Below are 19,964 nucleotides of genomic sequence, written 5' to 3'. Positions count from 1 at the left end.
TGCCCGCCTTTGGCAGGCATTCATTTCTGAGAGTAAAATGTACGGCTTGGCTGCCTTCCACCATTCTCTCCCCCCTAACCTGACCTTCCCACCCCTTCCCCTAACCTTTCCCTCCCCCAGCCCTACTCTAACCCCCACCAAACGTTTTATATTACCCTTTGCGCCTTCCTCCAGGCAGGTGCAAGTTGCGCACGCCAGCAGCCTGCCGGCACGTGATCCTCCGACATAGCGGCAATGGCCGCTCTGTTGGAGGCCTCTGGCCCCACCCCCTCCCCATCCCGGACCGCCCCTTTAGTAAAGCCCCAGGACTTAGACACGTCCCAGGGTGTTATGCACCTCGCTGGGCTTTTTTAAAATAAGCCCGGCACGCGTGAGGCCAGTTACGCGCGTAAATACTCCCTTTGCAAAATCTGTGGTTGTATGCATCAGTCTTGGCAATGTCCATGACCTGCCCTTTTTCTGAATGCATGTATGCTCTTAAAATTTGCGTTGCTCATGCGTGGCCCACATAAGCACGTATGTGGCTGTTTTTGCACAAGCAACGCGTTTAAAGTCTACCTCTAAATGCATAATTATTCATTATTTTTTAGCATTAAGTCTTAGCTGCCAGACCATTTTTCAAGCTTTTCTAGACCCCACACCTTCCTGGCTGTCTAACCTGTTGCAGACTTTGGTATTATCGGCAAAAACGAGAAAGTTTTCCCAACAATCTTTCCGCAATGTCGCTCATGAAAATATTGAAAAGAACTAGTCCAAGGATCAACCCCCTCAATTGCACTGCTATTAACAGCCCTCCACCTCCCCCCCCCCCCCCCCGGGGTGAACTCCATTTACCACTACTCTTTCTTGCCTCTCACTCAACTCGTTTTTAACCCAGTCAGTCACTTTAGGGCCCATACTAAAGGTGCTCAATTTATTTATAAGTCACCTATGTGGAACTGTGTCAAAGGCCTTACTGAAATCCAAGTGCATTGCATCTAGCACGCTTCCCGATTCAAAACTCGGCTCACCCAGTCAAAATAAAATTGGCATCTAACAATTTCGGCTTTTGGTAAAAACCATGCTGTCTCAAATCTTGAAATCCAGAAACTGCACTATCCTTTCTTTTAGCAGCAGTTCCATTCATTTACTCACTACTGAGCTCAGACTAACCGATGTGTAATGCTCAGATTTATTATTTATTTATTTAACATTTTTATATACCGAAATTCATGTAGCAAAAGTTACATATCAGTTCGGTTTACATTATAACATTAAACAAGGCAAGACAGAGTGCAATTACATCGAACAGGTGGATCAAGTAACTGGGTATTAAAGAACAAAAAGATACAATAAATAATGAAGTACTAGAACGGACCTGGCTAAATATGCAGTAGACATGTTACAAGGTGCACATATTTGGAAAGGTTGAGAGTAAAATTATTGGTATGGATAGATGCCTTCATTTCACTTTTGCAAAGAGGAAGCACGTGTGCCTGTCTCCAATCCTTTGGAGCCACTTCTGATTCTAAAGAAGCTTAAAAAATGAATCTATACCTTATCTGTATGGATTATGAGTAGTTTGATATTACCTTCATGGTAAGTATTGGCCTTAATGCTAACAAATTAATCTCAGGGCAAAAATGTGTTTGCAGATACTTGAGGTGTCAAGTAAACATATTCACTTGTAGGTTAAGAATGGGTCTGCACAGGTTATAAAGTTTTTTGCTTAATTATGGTTTACTCGTTTTCCATCCACACCCATCCTACTGCTTGCAGAATGTATTACAGAATAAATGTGGTGTCCCTGAATGACAATATGAACATCTGGGAAAGAGCTAGAGGCAGGGTGCATCATCCTTTAACCTGTGATACACTACTACTGAAAATTATGCTGTATTGAAATTTCATGTGTTTTTCAGAATACAATTTTTAAATTCCTGCTAGGACTCTAATATTCTATTTACTGATACCTTGCATAATGATGTAAACTAAACCTATGCTATGAATCAAAGCATCCCTCCAAATGCAATAAATGTTCCCAGCATGTATTTGCCAAAGCAGTGCTCTATCACACAGATGCTTCATTTCCTTGCTGAACGGAACACAAATTAATTTTGTACATAAGTATGCAGCAAGAAATCTGTGCACACTGTGTGATAAGCCATTTAATTTGCAGGTTATGACATTACATTGTGGGGAAATCTAGATCTACAGACATGAAGTACCAATCTAGCAGGCGCATTTCAAGCTATGTTTGCGAGACGGGTTGGTACATTTCACAGTATTTCTCCGCACTGTGTATATTCAAGCATCTTGAAAACATGAACCTGAAATAAAGAGATTCATCTTCAGACAGGGAGATATTTGGTCTAATCTTATCTTCTGCTGTGCACTAGCATAATTTATTTTTTCATTTAAGAATAATGTAAGTACATCTACTATAACTAAAATGTCTCCGGAAAGTAATTAACTTCTCAACTCACATGAAAGATGCTTTTTCTTAAAACTAAATTTCTTTAGAGCAGGTAATGGCCTTAAAACAACTTGAGCAATTATTTTCTTTATGCTGCCCTATTCTGTTAATTCTTGATTAGTCTGACATTACTGGCAGTGTGATTTGTTGTTCTGACTTATGACTTTAGCTGTTCATCTTAAATAATATTTGTGTTCACTGGCTGGGGTCTTACGGCTCTGTATATTTACTTTCCCTTTCTCTTCTTTTTGGTTCACTAATCTTTTCGCGAACATTTGCCACTGTTCCATTCATTCACGACGGCTGCGTTTTCTCCGCCCCCCAGGCCCACCCACCAATGTACTGCTGAGACTCAAGGTAATGAGAGCAAATCCTTCCCTAATAGCTTAAAATGCTGAGCTACTTGTCCTTTCTTTGCCCGTATTTCCCTACCAAAGGGAAGCCAGTGACAAATAAGAACTGCAGCGTGGCTTAGAAATTGTAGGACTGCAAATCTGTAGGGATTTGGGAAATCTGAGGCTTGTTCTGTATTGTAGACCTTACCCTCATTAAAAAGGAAAAAAGAAAAAGAAAAAAGTCAAACTGAAATAACATTCTGGTACATGCACTATCAGGGAGAAAATCACAACATTAAAGTAACAGAAATGCTAGCCTTTATTTATTTATTAGGCTCGACCCATGAAAAGTAAACACAAATATGTACACGATCAAAAATTTTATAGACTTCTTGCTTTATGTAATTACGGTGTTCAGGGATTTGTTTCAGGATTCACAGAGTTATGAAATATTGTTCTTGCCTTTTAAATACTGGTAAATGAATTATGATAGTTTTGGTTAACTTTCAGCTATGTAAAATGCTTACCGATGTGTATGTGGTCCGCTACTTTAAGTGCCTGGCTTAGGGACTCTATTTTTACCTCTCAAAAATTGCTCATGGATGCATTGATCTAGTAAATAACGGTGCATCGCCTACAACTTGCTTACTTCTATGCATGCCAGTGAACTAACACAGCAAGCACAGTACTTCATTTTTTTAACAAAGTGAGCATTCATTTGTTAGCATTTTTATGTTTCCACTCCCAAACCGACAACTCTGCCGCTTTATTTGTGGTTCTTTTATGATGAGGAATAGTATCAATCTGTTTGCTTTTCGAACTCGAATTGCTGCATCTTCTACTCTGCAAAAATTGACTCTTGATCCTCTGATATGACAGCTGTTGTTCTTATAAGCAACATATTTGCCAATCTGGCGATAGTTTTGATGGTCGTGTTTCCATGTCATTATTGACCTCTTCCATTACTATGCTGGTCTATGTAATATAAGCTGACATTAAAAAAATGCAGATTTAATCATACATGATTTTACCCACTATTAAAAGATTGGTCATATAATGGGACGTGGATGATTGAGTGACATTGATGACTGTGGCACAATGGTTTAAATCCAGATATATGTAATTTATTGAAATGTTCTGAAAGTATCCAAAATCTAGGAAAATTAGAAAATTGCTTCAAGAAGCTTATCAAATTCTACATGCTTTGTTTTCCACTGGACTTTTATGTTAAATTAGAGTTCACAGGAGGGGCCTTAAACATTAGGTGGAGGCTCTGTTTTGAGTGAAGGCATATTTTGACCCCATCAGATCAGTATAACCATCTAGATTGAACTGGAGGGTCTGTATACACCAGAACTGGGCAGAGTCTGAATTTCCCAGTATGTGTTACATTGCATAAAATATATTTTTAGTATTATACTGTGGAATATCATTGTACCTGTTTTCTTCTTTCAGAAGTGCAAACTATTTCACACATCTGCTTTTTTTTTTTTTTAAGAATGATTAACACTTGAAGTTACTGGAGCAATTTTCAGTTCTCCCCTCGGGGATGGAAACTTTGATACAGCACGCGGGCACACATGATGTAGGCACGTATGCCAACTCGCGCCATAGGACACAGCCATTTTATAACGTATGTGCATTTATGCACGCACGATATAAAATAGGTTGTACTCACATATATGGGCGCACAATTTTGTATGGACACGTGCATGTATGCATAAATGCTGCCTCTATTGCGTAAGTGGGGGGATTTTAGTAGACACGCGTGCCGACGCAATAACCAGTTTACCCAGTTCATTCCCAGTTCACCCAGCTAGGACTTCATAAACTCCCTAGCTAATTAGCCTCCCTTTTACCCTGTTAGTCCCTACCCTTACCCGCTGACTATCCTAGTTATTTTTGTTTTAGGACTTATACGCAAAGCTACATGGTAGGGGGCCTCCACACCCACTTTTACACACTGGTTTCATTCATAAATCCTGGAACACCCATGCCCCATGCAGACCACATTTCCCCACCCCTTTTTCTGCAAACAATTTTTGTGTGCGTGCCGGGAGAAGCTTGCATGCGCAGGCGCCCTTTAAAATCTGCGTGGCGCGCCCCAGCTGGACGTCCGCGCATATCTCTGGGTTTTGACGCATGCCGGGCTATTACAATTCACCCTTAAGCTTTCAGAGCTATACCTCCTAAGATCTGAAACACAACCAGGCAGATTGAATGAGCCAATTTGATCTTTTTTCTGCTGTCATTTACTGTGTTACTGTGATTTAGCAATCCTGGGGATAAACTCAAACGTTTTAGCATTTTGTGAGAAAAGATGTGTTCGAAATGAAATCAGTTTTAATGTATTTGAACATGCAAGCAAAAGATAAACCCAAGTGGTAGTGGATAAAAGCATACAATTCCATTACTACAATTTCTGGGGGAAAAAATTGGGATCTTTGTGTTTCTGGTTTTTTGTTTTTGTTCCTATCTCAATAAGGTTTTTTTTATGACTGTTATCCTGACTTCTTTCTGTCATCTTTGTTTTCATGTTTCTTTTTGTTTATTATTTATCTGCACTTCTGACCTACCCTCTTTTATCTTTTATTGCTTTGCCGTTCTCTTATTTTGCATCCTTTGCCTGAATTTTGCAAAAAGGTGTAAGCAGTTCTATTTGCACAGGCATTTAATGATTAGTGATTTGTATTGTACTTTTATTTTTTGGGATGGAAGGTTATTTTATTAACTATGCAAATTGTAATTTGCAAGGGATATATTTAGAATTGTGGAAGATAAGATAAATATTTGCATGCTACTCAACTCCTTTAACTACTTATTCATGTTATGCCTGGTTATTCTGCGTTAATGCAAGTGTGTTAACAGTGCAAGGATGTTAACGTAGAGTCAATGTGAGTTTAACGTTTGTGCTATGTAATGCAGGTGTTTAATGCACATTAATGTGTTAATACACTTTAGTAAATAGACCCATTAATGCCACTGAGGTGTAACTCAAATGCATATCCATCTTAGCTAGGCCAAGTGGCTAGGAAAATGCAACCTGCTTCCTTCCCCTTTTATAAAGGCTGCTGGTAATTGTGATAAACTGTGAGCACTGAAGGTATGTGAGCTGTTTCAAATGAAGCAATATTGTACCTGTTCCATTTAATTAGTTCTGATGTGCCACCCTTGCGGTATCGATGCACACTATAAAACTGTTGGTATCATGTGCGGCAGCTCATTTTCTGACTGAGAAAGGAAAAAGCAAGGCTACTGTCACCCTCACCAGTGGATCAGCTGCTTCCTTTGGCTTTCCTTCCTTGATCAATACTAAGAAATTTATTACAGAGAAAGTGTTACTGTCTCCTTCAAAGTGATGAGAGTGTATGTGAATTAGTACCTTCTGGGATATCTGTCCTGATACTTTATTCTATTCCAGGCAAATGGAATATGAGAGCATTTAAGGACAGAAGGATTCACAGTGAGGAACCTATTAGGGATGTGAATCATTTTTTGATGATTTAAAACAATCGTCAGATATATTTTAAATCATCAAAAATCATTAGAGCCGCGATACAATAGCAATTCCCCCGATTTATCGTCAAAAAATCGTAAATCGGGGGAGGGAGGGAAAACCGGCACACCAAAACAACCCTAAACCCCCCCCCCCCCGACCCTTTAAAACAAATCCCCCACCCTCCCGAAGCCCCCCAAAATGTTTTAAATTACCTGGGGTCCAGTGGGGGGGGGGGGTCCCGGCGCGATCTCCCGCTCTCGAGCCACGGCTGCGTTAATAGAAATGGCGCCGGTGGCCCTTTGCCCTTACCATATGACAGGGCAAAGGTAGCGCCGGTGCCATTTTGGTTCCTGTCACCCGACGTCACGAGTGCAGGAGATCGCTCCCGGACCCCCAGGAATTTTGGCCAACTTGGGGGGGCCTCCTGACCCCCACAAGACTTGCCAAAAGTCCAGCGGGGGTCCGGGAGCGACCTGCTGCACGCGGGCCGTATTGCCAATATTCAAAATGGCGCTACTTTTGCCCTCACTATGTCGACATAGTGAGGGCAAAATGGTGCCGGCGCCATTTTGAATATTGGCAATATGGCCCGCGTGCAGGAGGTCGCTCCCGGACCCCCGCTGGACTTTTGGCAAGTCTTGTGGGGGTCAGGAGGCCCCCCCAAGCTGGCCAAAAGTCCCTGGGGGTCCAGCGGGGGTCCGGGAGCGATCTCCTGCACTCGTGACGTCGGGTGACAGGAACCAAAATGGCACCGGCGCTACCTTTGCCCTGTCATATGGTAAGGGCAAAGGGCCACCGGCGCCATTTCTTTTAACGCAGCCGTGGCCCGAGAGCGGGAGATCGCGCCGGGACACCCCCCCCCCCCCACTGGACCCCAGGTAATTTAAAACATTTTGGGGGGCTTCAGGAGGGTGGGGGAGGGTTTTAGGGTTGTTTTGGTGTGCCGGTTTTCCCGCCCTCCCCCGATTTACGATTTTTTATCAAAAAAAACCATGACGATCAGATTTCCCTCCCCCCCAGCCAAAATCTATCGTTAAGACGATCGATCACACGATTCACATCCCTAGAATCTATTGTTTTCAAAGAGAGGGAAAACAAATCATCCTCCCACAGAAGATAATTTATTTATTTATTTATTTATTTATTTATTTTTATATACCGGAATTCCTGTATACAATACAAATCAGTCCGGTTTACATGAAACAAAAAGATTGCCCTGGTCTGGGAGGTCAGACCGGGTTTTTTTTTACAAAGAACATTGAACAATAACATATAATACATAGAACAATAAAATATAATACAATCCTTGAACATTGAACAATAACAATAAATACTTAAATATTTTCATAATTAAATTAAAATTAAGCCAATTAGCATGTTAAACTTAAATTAAACGTAAAATTAAATTTAAATTTAATTTTGGATAATATTGTATATTGTTAACTGTAATATAAAATATTCCTAAGTTCAGTCAGGATAAGGCGCTTAGTTAAATTCTTGAGATTGGAACGCTTGCCTGAAGAGCCAGGTTTTTAACTTTTTTTTGAACTCTGGTAGACTGGGTTCGAGGCGTAGGTCTGGGGGGAGAGCGTTCCAATGGTGAGGTCCTGCAGTTGAGAGTGCTCTTTTTCTTAGTAATGATGTTGCTGGAGGGGCGAACAATGTGCCTCTGTAGGCGCTTCTGATGGGTCTGGAGGATAGGTGTGGACGAAGTTGAATTTGGAGTGATATCGGTGCGATGTTGTGTATTAATTTATGAATAATGGTAAGGGTTTTAAAAAGGATTCTCTGTTTGATGGGTAGCCAGTGGAGATTGCTCAGAATGGGGGAAATATGTTCTCTTTTATTGGTGTTTGTTAGGATTCTGGCAGCGGCGTTTTGTACCATCTGTAGAGGCTTAATACTGTTGGCAGGGAGGCCAAGTAGAATTGCGTTGCAATAGTCGAGTTTTGAAAAAATAATGGATTGTAGGACAAGGCAAAAGTTGTTGAAGTGAAGGAGTGGTTTTAACTTTTTGAGGACTTGTAGTTTATAGAAACAGTCCTTGGTGGTGGTATTTATAAAAATTTTTAAGTTAAGTTGATTGTCAAGCCATGCTCCTAGATCCCTGATGTCTGAGGGGAGATAAATGTTTAATGAGGAGGGTTGCGAAAGGCTGGGTGAGTAGATACGTGGGTCTAGTGAGATAAGTAGCATCTCTGTTTTGCTGGAGTTTAAAATCAAGTTAAGGTTGGAGAGGAGTTGTTTAATTGGTTGTAAACAATCCTCCCAGAAGGAGAGGGTTTTTTGAATAGATTCTGTGATGGGTATGAGGATCTGGATATCGTCTGCATAGAGGTAGTGCTTAAGCTTGAGATTTGATAGCAGATGGCATAATGGGAACCATGTGAATAAAAAGGGAGGTATCTTCAACTTACTCCTGCCTTGGGCAGGAGTAAATACATTTGAGGCAGAAGTCTCTGCAAGGCAAATAAGAACTGAATACATTTCTGAGTGAATAACCCTGGGTAGACCAGTTCAGGGGTGTGGCTGATGGTGTTAAAGGAGAATCTCTGGTGACTTTACCTCTTGTCTGCCCCCTCTTATCTTTTTTCCCAAACTGTGGCAGATATATGTTTGCTCCCAAATTGGCCCTTTTATGACAGAGGCTATTCACCTAAGGGGCACCCAACATGGCTAGGAGCAAGACTAGAAAATGGCAAAGGAAGAACATTTCTGGGACAATGGCGGCAATTATAACGGTGACAAGCTGCACCAGCTGAATTCCTCCTGCATAATAATAATCTCTTATGGGTGTAAAATGAAGTAATCTATTTAAGTAAATAGTTCACGATTCAAAGTCTAACAGCATTTTATTTAATGATAATAGAGTAGTGATGTTTTTCAAATTCTCTTTATTTATATTATTTTTCTTCTTTAGGACCAAAACTTTATTATTGTCACCCTGCATGAAGTTCACTCATTATGTAGTGAATCAGCACACCTTTAACTAGAGGCAATGTTTAGTTCATGTGGAGATAAATGCTTAATGGCTGCACTTTTCCTCAATACAAAACCAATAGGCAGTTTGTTGTCCCCTTTATGGGTGTTTACTGAGTTTAGTACAAAGTGTATTTTGCTTTTAGCAGTGCTAAAATTGGTGCTATGGCGCTATTTACATAATGAAATTGCAAGTACTAGCACCTCTCGCACAATTCATTGAATATCATAATTTAAAAATATGCCTCACCTAAGAACCTACTCTTATTCAAATGGCTAAGTACATGGACTGTTTTAGCCTACATATGTAACTACCTGGCTCATATAGGCACACAAAACCAACTTACTGCACATGGGATTCTCTAGGCCCTCTGATGAATGCACTTTCTCTTGAGTTTAATGATTCTACTAGAAAAATCACCACATGGAGCACAGTAAATGTTTCCAAAGGCTCCTTACTAAGGAAATGGTCAAAGAACATAGTTCTATTCAGTTCTTTTATAGATGATAAACTTCCAGTTGATGATACCAAGGATTAATTACCCTCTTCCTCTCTTACTTCAGATGCTGATGTAGCAGGCCTCTCAGCTTGGGAGAAGTAATAGACTCCAAGGGTCACAGTAGATAGAATCCATACAGGAACTCACCCAAATAAGGTTTTGGTTGCATGCTGTTCTCTGACAACAGTCCTAATGCTCTGGGGTTGCAAATGCTTCCTTCAAAAACATCATCTTGGAACGTTTTGTTGGTCAAAGTACCAACACTTCTCACATGGTCCTCCTCGGACACACATCCTCTGAATCATCTCTTCTGCTGGATCAAAACTTGAACTAGAAGCCCTGCTTCTGCAACAATGGAAAAGTTCTGAAGCATCAGTATTGCACAAATGCTCAAAAGAAAACAACTCATATTGTTTCCTTTTAAAAATAAGCAAATATAAAGTATATGTATTAAGATCATCTGCATACTTGGCAACTGCTAAGCAGGGACAAAATAGTGTGCAAAGTTTGAGAAATCCCATGCACATGTGTATAAAAACTCATTAGGGATCTCCACTAATAGATTGCTTAATGTTAGTACCCATTAGGTTGAGACAAGCATTGGAGGCTGCTAAGCAGAAGAATGACGTTTGTTAGTTCCCCTATCCTTACACAGTATAGACTACAACCCCATGCTGGTTGTAGGTTAGAAAGTGAGGAAAAACACTCAAAATTTAAAAACTTTGGATAAGTAAGTTGACAAAGTGGGGCAGTAAACTTTGTATTTTTGGAACTCTCTTCTCAAATGTCCAGTTTGTTGCTTGGCATAGGTAATCTTGTAGAATTAAACGACTGAGCAGACTCTTCAAAAAAGAGGCCATTACATAGCACCTTGGATCCTGGAGGTGGTGCCTCTCTCCCATTCGAAGAATCCATGCCAGGGCTTGGATAGACTTTGCACTGCCTAAGGCAGGGTGACTCCTTCCTTCTTAGTCAGCATTAGAAGCATGACATGCTTTGTTTTCTTCTAGTAAAAACACAACCAACAGAACGTAACCTTATAATGTCCCTAGATGTTTGCTGGGTTTCCTTTTAGCCGCATTTGAGAAGGATAGTTTTTAGTCAGTAACCATAAATGACTAATGCATACAAATCATCAATTGACTAATGCATACAAATCATCAATTGACTAATGCATACAAATCATCAATTGTGCATGGTTGTTGGTTTCCAAAAATTATAAGGACCTATAATGACCAAATAATTGCTATTTTTTTAACTTTTCAATGTTTTCAACTTGTGTTTTTAATGTTTACATGTTTATTATTAATATATTTCTAAAGAGGAAAAGACCTCAGCACCGGTTGAGAATATGATGATGTCAAATTCTGAAAAAACAGTCATTGCAATCTTGGGTCAAAAACCTCTTATTTTTTTATTATTGCATGGCTGTGCCTTCTTTTAAAGTGACTGAACGTTTCAATCTCAACCAGTCACAACTTACAGTTTTACATTCCCAGGATTTTATAAAAGACGTCATTCTCCTGTTTTACAGAGAGAGAGATTTTAAGCCTGATACCCCGTTGGGGCGAAGGGGCTCTTTTCATGGGATCAAAGATCTGCAGCCTACTCTACTCACTAGGCAGAGAAGCACCAGTGATGGATCCTGCTGCTAGAGACAGTGAGGGCAGAGAAGAGATCCACATTAACCTTTGAAAGTATGATTTGGACTTTGAGTTAAGTGGGGAGGTTTGGGATTCCCCTTCCCCATTGGGATAGCAGTGCCGAAAAATGGCCTGATACCTCTGATTTTTCCACAAGAAAACTCCCAGAAGCAACAGCTAAGGAAAATGAAGGAGATCCCATCCAGATCTCTGCACATCACGGAACTAGGACAGGTTGTGTGTCTAAGGGGAAGAAGAGGTCTAAAAGTAGGATTTTTGCAGTGCAAGTGAGACCCCCTTCCTACTTACAGCCACTGGGGGGATTATGCGCATTTAAAATCACCATGGGCTCTACCCAGATGTCTGTAACAAAGGACCCCTACCTACTCAAAAGACATTCCTGCACCATCAGTCAGGTGTAATCTCACACTTCTGAATAATGGATATTATTTTGTCTTACACTAATCAGTAAATTATTATTTAACGCCCAGTTCCTGGTCCTGCCTGTTCTTTTGCAGCATCTCCCTCCCAGAGATGCCACAGCTACAAAACCACACAAGGGACACACTAAAGTTCTTGCTCACTGTCTGGGCCATAGACGAGAGTCTCCTCAATGGAAAGCTCCCCCCAGGGATCAAGAGTCAAGCTGGGAAGGAGTCAGCTAGCCGGAGCAGCCCCAGAGATTATAAATGTGATTGTGTGCCCTCGGGACTACACATCCCGGTTAAGGGTTACAGTAATTTACTGCATGGTCAAGGTGGAGTAACTGCCCTAGATCAACCATTCCTTATTCTTAAGGTAGTCAAATGACACTGATGTCTACAATCTCCCCCACCCCCATGAATAATCCTGATCTGACATGTATTTTGCACATCAAGCAAAAGGTTTTAGAAGAACTGCACTACAGCAACAATAGTTTTGCTTTGTTAGAGGGTCAGTACAGGCCACACTGCTACAGCTAGAGTTGTGAGTGTGTAAACTGTAACAGAATATATTATGGACCCAAAAAACAAAGCGGAAGCCGATCCAATATTGCTGAGTAGCGAAGAAACAAAGAAGATTGGTGTTTCAAGGGACTTTTATTAGAACTTGCTCAAGTTCTAATAAAAGTCCCTTGATGCACCGATCTTTGTTTCTTCACTACACAGAATTTATTATGAAATGTAGAAGGCATAAGGTTGTGAATGAAAGGGCAAACAAATATGTGCATTAGGATAAGAGAAACATTTTGTATATTGCATAGGATAATATAGGCATGAGTGTGGGATAATGTGATTTATAAAACTTGAGCGCCCTAATCCCAGAAGGGAAAAAAAACGCACTGACCCGTTAAAAGCAACTTTTGCATGGAAACAGTTAGGCAGCATTTCAAAACAGACACTTCGTGTTTTTAGTGTTATATAGCAGAATAGAAGAAGAAAGTTTGTTGCAGCTACTGTTCCATTTTTTGCATAGTAAATGATGGCAGATAAAGAACAAAAGGCCCATCCAGTCTGCCCAGCAGCAGTTTTAGGTGCATTAACCCAAAGTAGTTCAAATTCTCACATGGAACCCAACTCCCAGGTGCTACTCCATGCAGGTTTCTCCATGTCATCCAGTAAGCCCAACGCAGCCATATGTTGCAACCGGCTCTCGGTGAAGGCCTCACAGATCCCTCAGTACCATGCTCTTGCCACCAAGCATCCTCTGTGCTTATCCCATGGTTGTGAAGTCTGCCACTGTCCTTGTCATCACCACTTCCTTTCAAGTATTTACATATCTGTATCATATCCCCCCTGTCTCACCTAGAGAGTACTAGGGTACACATATTAAATTCCTTCAGTCTCATCTCATAGGGCTTCCCGTACAAACACTGTACCAATGTGGTTGCCCTTCTCGGAACCATCTCCAGCCTTTCAGTATCCTTTCTGAGATACGGCCTCTAGAACTGAATCCAGTACTCCAGGTGAGGCTTCACCAACAATGTGTAAAAAAAAAAAAAAAGTTTTAAATGTGTCAGAATCACTCCCTTAGGAGGCTTGATTCCTGAATAGATTCATTATAGGCTTTATCTGTTGCGGTTCTGGCCGCAAGCACCGCGGCCAGGCCCTTACCTCCGGGCCCCCGGACCTACTGCCGCTTCCAGAGGCCTGGTTTGCGGCCTGTTTGGTGGCGTCCCAGCTGCGGCTGCGCCGCTGCGAGGTCTCCCTTGGATGCCCGGCTCCTAGGCGCGCACGCGCGCCACTTGGGCCCTTTTCTAGGCCGTTTCCTGCCAGTGGTGACTCCGCCCAACTTCTGATGTCAGACGCCGCAGCCTCGATAAGCCGGCCGCGGCCATCCAGTCTTTGCCTTGCAACGGGTTTGCCTCCCGGTTTCCTGTTGCGCTGTGCCCCAGAGTGACTCGCCTTGCTTCGTCGCTCCATTCCTGCTACAGTACCTGCCTGATTCCTGCCTGCCTGCTACAGTACCTGCCTGGTCCCAGTACCCGGATCCTGCTACAATTCCTGCCTGGTTCCAGTACCCGAGTCCTGCTTCAGTTCCTGCCTGGTCCCAGTACCCAAATCTTGCTACAGTTCCTGCCTGGTTCCAGAACCCAAGCCTAGTTACAGTATTGCTACTGTCCTAGTCTGGTACCAGTTACCTGTCCTGATCCACAACCCGCTTACGTCCCAGCGGTCGGGCCCCTACGGGCTCCTCCCGGGGGGGCTTCGTCTTCCAAGAGTGAAGCCACCTAAGTCCCAGCGGTTGGGCTCCTCCCGGGGGAGTACCAGCTTCCAGGGTGAAGAGCATCTACGTCCTGCCTGAACATCTGCCTCCCGGCCTGCTATTCATTAGAGACGTTGACCACATTTCCCAGTCTCCAGATACAAATACAATATATTTATATATTTGTGTCACAGTTCTGCTAGTCAGGAATTAAAGGCATCTATATGTTTAAGGGTGAGTATGTCTATGGGCAGAGGAGAGCAATATAATGAAACATCTATAGTAGGTCCTTGTTTTACATACTCTTGAATATACCATTTTTCATTTTGGGAGGGGCATGATTTTTTTTTTCTGAAAAACCTCTTGAATAGAAATTTATGTAACAGTTGCAATTCAGTTCTTTTTTCCAGATATTCTCTCTCCAGGTGCTAAAAATTATGAATTGAAGCCTATTTGATTCAACGCTACTGTCACTGCAGAATTATTATTATATATTGGTTCCTTCTTTTAGCAAGTACATAAGAACATAAAATATGCCATACTGGGTCAGATCAAGGGGTCCATTACCCCCAATATCCTATTTCCAACAGTGGCCAATCCAAGTCACAAGTACCTGGCAAGTACCCAAACATTAGATAAATCACGAGCTACTATTCTTGTTAATCACCGAAATAGCAATTTATGGATTTTTTTTTCTCTCGGAACTTATCCAAACCTTTTTTAAACCCAGTTCCACTAACTGCTGTAACCACATCCTCTGGCAATTAATTTCAGAGCTTAACTATGCACTGAGTGAGAAAGTTCTTTTTCACTCAACGCACAATTGAACTCTGGAATTTGTTGCCAGAAGATGTGGTTAGTGCAGTTAGTATAGCTAGGAGGAGAAGTCCATTACCTGCTATTAATTAAGTTGACTTAGATAATAACCACTGCTATTACTAGCAACGGTAACATGGAATAGATTTAGTTTTTGGGTACTTGCCAGGTTCTTATGGCCTGGATTGGCCACTGTTGGAAACAGGATGCTGGGCTTGATGGACCCTTGGTCTGACACAGTATGGCATGTTCTTATGTTCTTATGTACTTGCTAACTACATGGAGTACCCTCTGGTCCTTCTGTTATCTGAGAGAGTAAATAACCAATTTACTTTAACTTGTTCAAGTCCTTTCATAATTTTGTACACTTCTGTCATATTCCCCCTTCAGTTCTTCAAACTGAAGAGCCTTTTAACCTTTCCTCATAGGGCAGCCGTTCCTTGCCCCATATCATTTTGGTTGCCTTTCTCTGTATTTTCTCCAGTGCAGCTATATCCTTTTTGAAATACGGTGACCAGAGCTGTACACAGTATTCAAGGTGCAGTCTCACCATGGAGCGATACAGAGACATTATGACATCCTCCATTTTATTTGCCATTCCCTTCCTAATAATTCCTAATATTTTGTTTGCTTTTTTCATCACCACAGCACACTGAGCCAACAATTTCAATATATTATCCACTTGACGCCTAGATCTTTTTCCTGGGTGGTAGCTCCTAAAATAGAACCTAACATTGTGTAACTACAGCAAGGGTTATTTTTCCCTATATGCATCACTTTGCACTTGTCCACATTAAATTTGAACTGCCATTTGGAAGCCCAATCTTCCAGTCTCGCAAGGTCCTCCTGCAATTCATCACAATCCGCTTGAGATTTAACTACTCTACATAATTTTGTGTCATCCACAAATTTTATCACCTCACTCGTCATATTCTTTTCCAGATCATTTATAAATATATTAAAAAGCACCGGTCCAAGTACAGATCCCTGAGGCACTCCACTGTGAAAACTGACCATTTAATCCTACTCTCTGTTTCCTGTCTTTTAACCAGCTTGCAATCCACAAAAGGACATCACCTCCTATCCCAAAATTTTTTAGTTTTCTTAGAAGCCTCTCATGAGGGGCTTTCTTGAACGCCTTCTGAAAATCTAAATACACCACATCTACTGGTTCACCTTTGTCCACATGTTTATTAACCCCTTCAAAAAAATGCAGGAGATTTGTGAGGCAAGTCAATAAACTTAAAATTTAGTGCTTACATAATTTGACTACCCATAGGGGCAGATTTTAAAACATACGTGCGGGCGTACATTTGTGCGTGCAACCCGGCGCGCACAAATGTACGCCCGATTTTATAATATGCGCACGCAGCTGCGCTATTGTTATAAAATCAGGGGTCGGCACCCACAAGGGGGTGCACACTAGTGCAAATTGTCTGCGCCAAACCCTTGGGGAGCCCTGCTGGCTTTCCCTGTACCCCTCCACCTTCCTCTCCCTTCCCCTACCTGTCCCGCCCCCCAGCCCCAAAAAAAACAAAGCCCATACCTTTATCTCACAAGTTAACTTGCACACGTGGCTGACTGCCGGCACGCGATCTCCCAGCCCAGCGGCCGTGCGGAGGCCTCTATCCCCGCCACCGCCCCACCCATGGACCGCTCATTTTTTCAAGCCCTGGGACTTACACGCATCCCGGGGCTTTACGTGTGCCGCCGGGCCTTTTGAAAATAGGCCCGGCGCGCGTAACCCCTTTGAAAATCTGCCCCATAATGAATAATGCAGAAGGGTTTGAATGTTGTTGGGGCACATAATTTTGGCCTTCTAGGCAAGGTATGCTACAAAGGAGGGGTCTTTGCATTTCACCACCAATAAAATGACCTCCTGCTGTCATTTTTTTCTTACTTGAGGACCAATGTACTAACATGTGCCAAATTTATGGCACTGTTTACTGTTCTCTTGTGTGAGGGAGACTTAGCTAAATTTAGTTCCCCTTAGTAGCTCGGCCTCTAGGTCTGTATATGAAAATGGATCAATTCAAATTGCAACATGTTGTAGCTTCAGTACATCAATTTTTTTTGTCAGCAATAAACCTATAGAGCACCAAATGATTAAGAATATTAAAGCATCTCAATGCAGGCAATGATTTGTATTGCAAATGATTGTCTTTGGCATCTATTTCTTCTACTATCTGTAGCCCTGATGCAATGTCATGGGAAATAAAATGGGCGCTGAAGGACAGAGCACATTTTTCTTTATTCACACGGACAAAAGAATCATCAACTCCTTTTTATTGTCTGAGTAAAGAAAAATGTGCAATATACAAATGGTATGTTATGCATTGGAAATTAAAACAAAAGCAGACAATCCAAAGAAATGTGCGCAGAAAGACATGCTTAGCGTGCACAAAACATGATTTAGGCATATAAATCATGTGTTCTGCATAAAAACACATGGGCTGGATTTTCAAAACCTTACGTGCGCCGGGCCTATTTTATAAAGGCCCGGCAATGCGCGTAAAGCCCCGGGACGCGTCTGTCCTGGGGCTTCGAAAAAGGGGTGAGGATGGGTGGGGCCAGAGGCCTCCAGCACAGCGGCCATTTGCCGCTATGTCAGAGGATTACGTACCGGCAGGCTGCCAGCGCAAGAGGTAGGATAAAGGTCGGGGGGGTTAGAATAGGGCTAGGGGGTGGGAAGGTTAGGGGAAGGGGTAGGAAGGATAGAGTAGGGGGGGAGAGCACAGGGGAAGGCCCTGGGCGTCAGTGTGCGCAAGATGCACTAATGTGCACCCCCTTGTGCGTGCCGACCCTCGATATTATAACATGCGCGCACCTGCGTGCGCATGTTATAAAATCGGGCGTCCTTGTGCGCGCGCCAGGTAGCGCGCACACATGAACACCTGCGAGCTTCTTTTAAAATCTACCCTGTTGTGTGCACAAATCGTGTTTTGTAAAACATAATTTAGGCACAAAAAATGCTATGTACGCATGGTTTATGTGCATAAAACATGATTTCTGCACAAATCATGTTTTTTTGTGCAGAAATCTTTTTGTGTATGGATCATATTTTATGTACATAAAACATGGTTTGTACTCAGATCATGTTTTGTGAGAATAAATCCTGAGTACAGGACTCTTGGCCAATGAACTCCAGGTTTAGACTTAACACTGGGCCCAGAAACTTTACTCCACCCCTAACCAACTGTTAAATTTCTACCATTATGAAAACATCTGTATTGGGGAGTAATAACTAATGCATTGATTAACATGGAATTTGCATAGAGGAGCACTAATTTGTTCACACGATTTTACTCACATTTCTGTGTACATTTTTTGTGCACTAAACTTCTTGTTAAAGTGGGAGAAAAGATGTGTGCACAAGAATGGCACACAACCACATGTCAATGTGTGCACAATTGAGTGCATCTTATTAAATTAGTCTGTGTAAGAGACAAGCTCTGACTTTGGCTTTTTTCTTTCTTTTTTTTTTGCATCATGCCATAAGGTAACTGGTACAATCTAAAATTTGAATTACTATGAAAAATATATAAATGCATATTGACTGATCTCATTTTTTAAAATTATTTGTTTGATGTGTTTTAGGTTTCTTGAGCACCGGTGATCAAGCTGCAAAAGGAAACTATGGGCTTCTTGATCTGATTCAAGCTCTGCGATGGACTAGTGAGAATATTGGGTTTTTTGGCGGTGACCCATTAAGAATAACTGTTTTTGGATCTGGTGCTGGTGCTTCGTGTGTCAATCTGTTGACTTTATCCCATTACTCTGAAGGTAACCGTTGGAGCAATTCAACCAAAGGTATTACGCAGGTTGCAAATTTTGACAATTTTGGTGTCTGCATGCCACCACCATCAGTAGTACGTGATGCTTGCTGTACTTCTTCATATTTGAGTGTTGAGAAGAGCCATTTTGGAGGCTATCCTATATGCCTTTATCCGCTGATGTTTCTCTGCACGTTTAAATTTTGGGATGCAAACTTTGCTTTTCTGTCCCCTCTAGAACACCTTAGAATCTCTTTCCTAATCAACTTCTGAACAATGTGTGTATGTGTGTGTGTGTGTGTGTAATTTTTCTTCTTTCTTTATGGATATCTCATTGGAAAATCAACATAGTCACAGTATGAAAGACCGAGTGCATTTAATTATTCACTAGTGGCATGTTTTGTTTTCTCATGAAAAGCAAGGTGAGAAAAGGACCATTGTTTCTGCTGTCTCTAATGACTGAGATACTTAAAATTGTTGTTTGCAAAAGAGGAAAAATGCCCAGTTCTGAAATCTTTTTGTCTGAAACTGCATGAATCTCACTCTGTGTCATTCAAAAAAAATAAGTAAATAAAATAAAATGAATGTTGGAATGTTTTGCATGCATGATCCAAAATTGTCAAAGCATCAAGGTCACAAGTGATGTTTTGTTTCCTGTATGTTTTCTTACCCTGTTACTGACCCCTTTATTCAAAAGTGAACAAGGCAGACAGTCGACAAAACACAGATGCTGTGGTTGACAATGACAATTTTTCTTTCGTCTTTTAGCACCAGAGTTCCACACAGTTTCCATTTGCATGGCTCCCACGCATTTCATTGTTCAGTGTTAGCCCACTCTGTCATTCTTTCGCATGCTGTCCTCATTAGAATTATCAAGCAGCTCAAGGAAGAACCTTAGTTAGTCCAAACTCGGGAGATCATCAGTACAGTTCTCCCTAAACCATACTGGGTAGAAATAATTTTGTAGCTGCACATAAAACAAAATCAGTAAATAAGCGCATAAGTTACTCCAGTTTTCAAAGCGGACTTAACACACGTAGGTACGCTTTGAAATACTATCCCACCAAATCTACTCACACAACTTACACTTGTAGAATATCCATACACATTTTTCCAGAAAATGTATACTTAAACTTTTTTAAAATCCTAAAGTTTGACTGTAACTCCAAGCCCTTCCTCAACTCTGCCCCCAAGAATGCCTCCACTCAGTCTGGATAAACTGATGCTTGAACATGACTTACTCGGATGTTTACCCTTGCAATGGGCAGGCAGTTGAGTA

At 41.6% G+C, this 19,964-nt stretch overlaps 1 protein-coding gene across 12 annotated transcripts in view; it reads left to right on the top strand.

The window, feature by feature from the left end:
* Nucleotides 1-19,964, top strand: part of NLGN1 (neuroligin 1) — a 1,028,777-nt gene that overhangs the window by 982,801 nt on the left and 26,012 nt on the right. For 9 of the 12 annotated variants that reach the window (XM_029617246.1, XM_029617255.1, XM_029617251.1 and 6 more), the window contains one exon: nucleotides 18,510-18,722. In XM_029617246.1, coding sequence (XP_029473106.1) covers nucleotides 18,510-18,722 — 213 coding nt within the window. The remainder of the gene's footprint in view (nucleotides 1-18,509; nucleotides 18,723-19,964) is intronic. The other 3 variants (XM_029617256.1, XM_029617254.1, XM_029617250.1) reach the window with 1 other exon arrangement.

This window comes from Rhinatrema bivittatum, chromosome 9, assembly GCF_901001135.1.
Source record: "Rhinatrema bivittatum chromosome 9, aRhiBiv1.1, whole genome shotgun sequence".
NCBI lineage: Eukaryota > Metazoa > Chordata > Amphibia > Gymnophiona > Rhinatrematidae > Rhinatrema > Rhinatrema bivittatum.
This window is presented reverse-complemented; position numbering and strand designations above follow the sequence as displayed.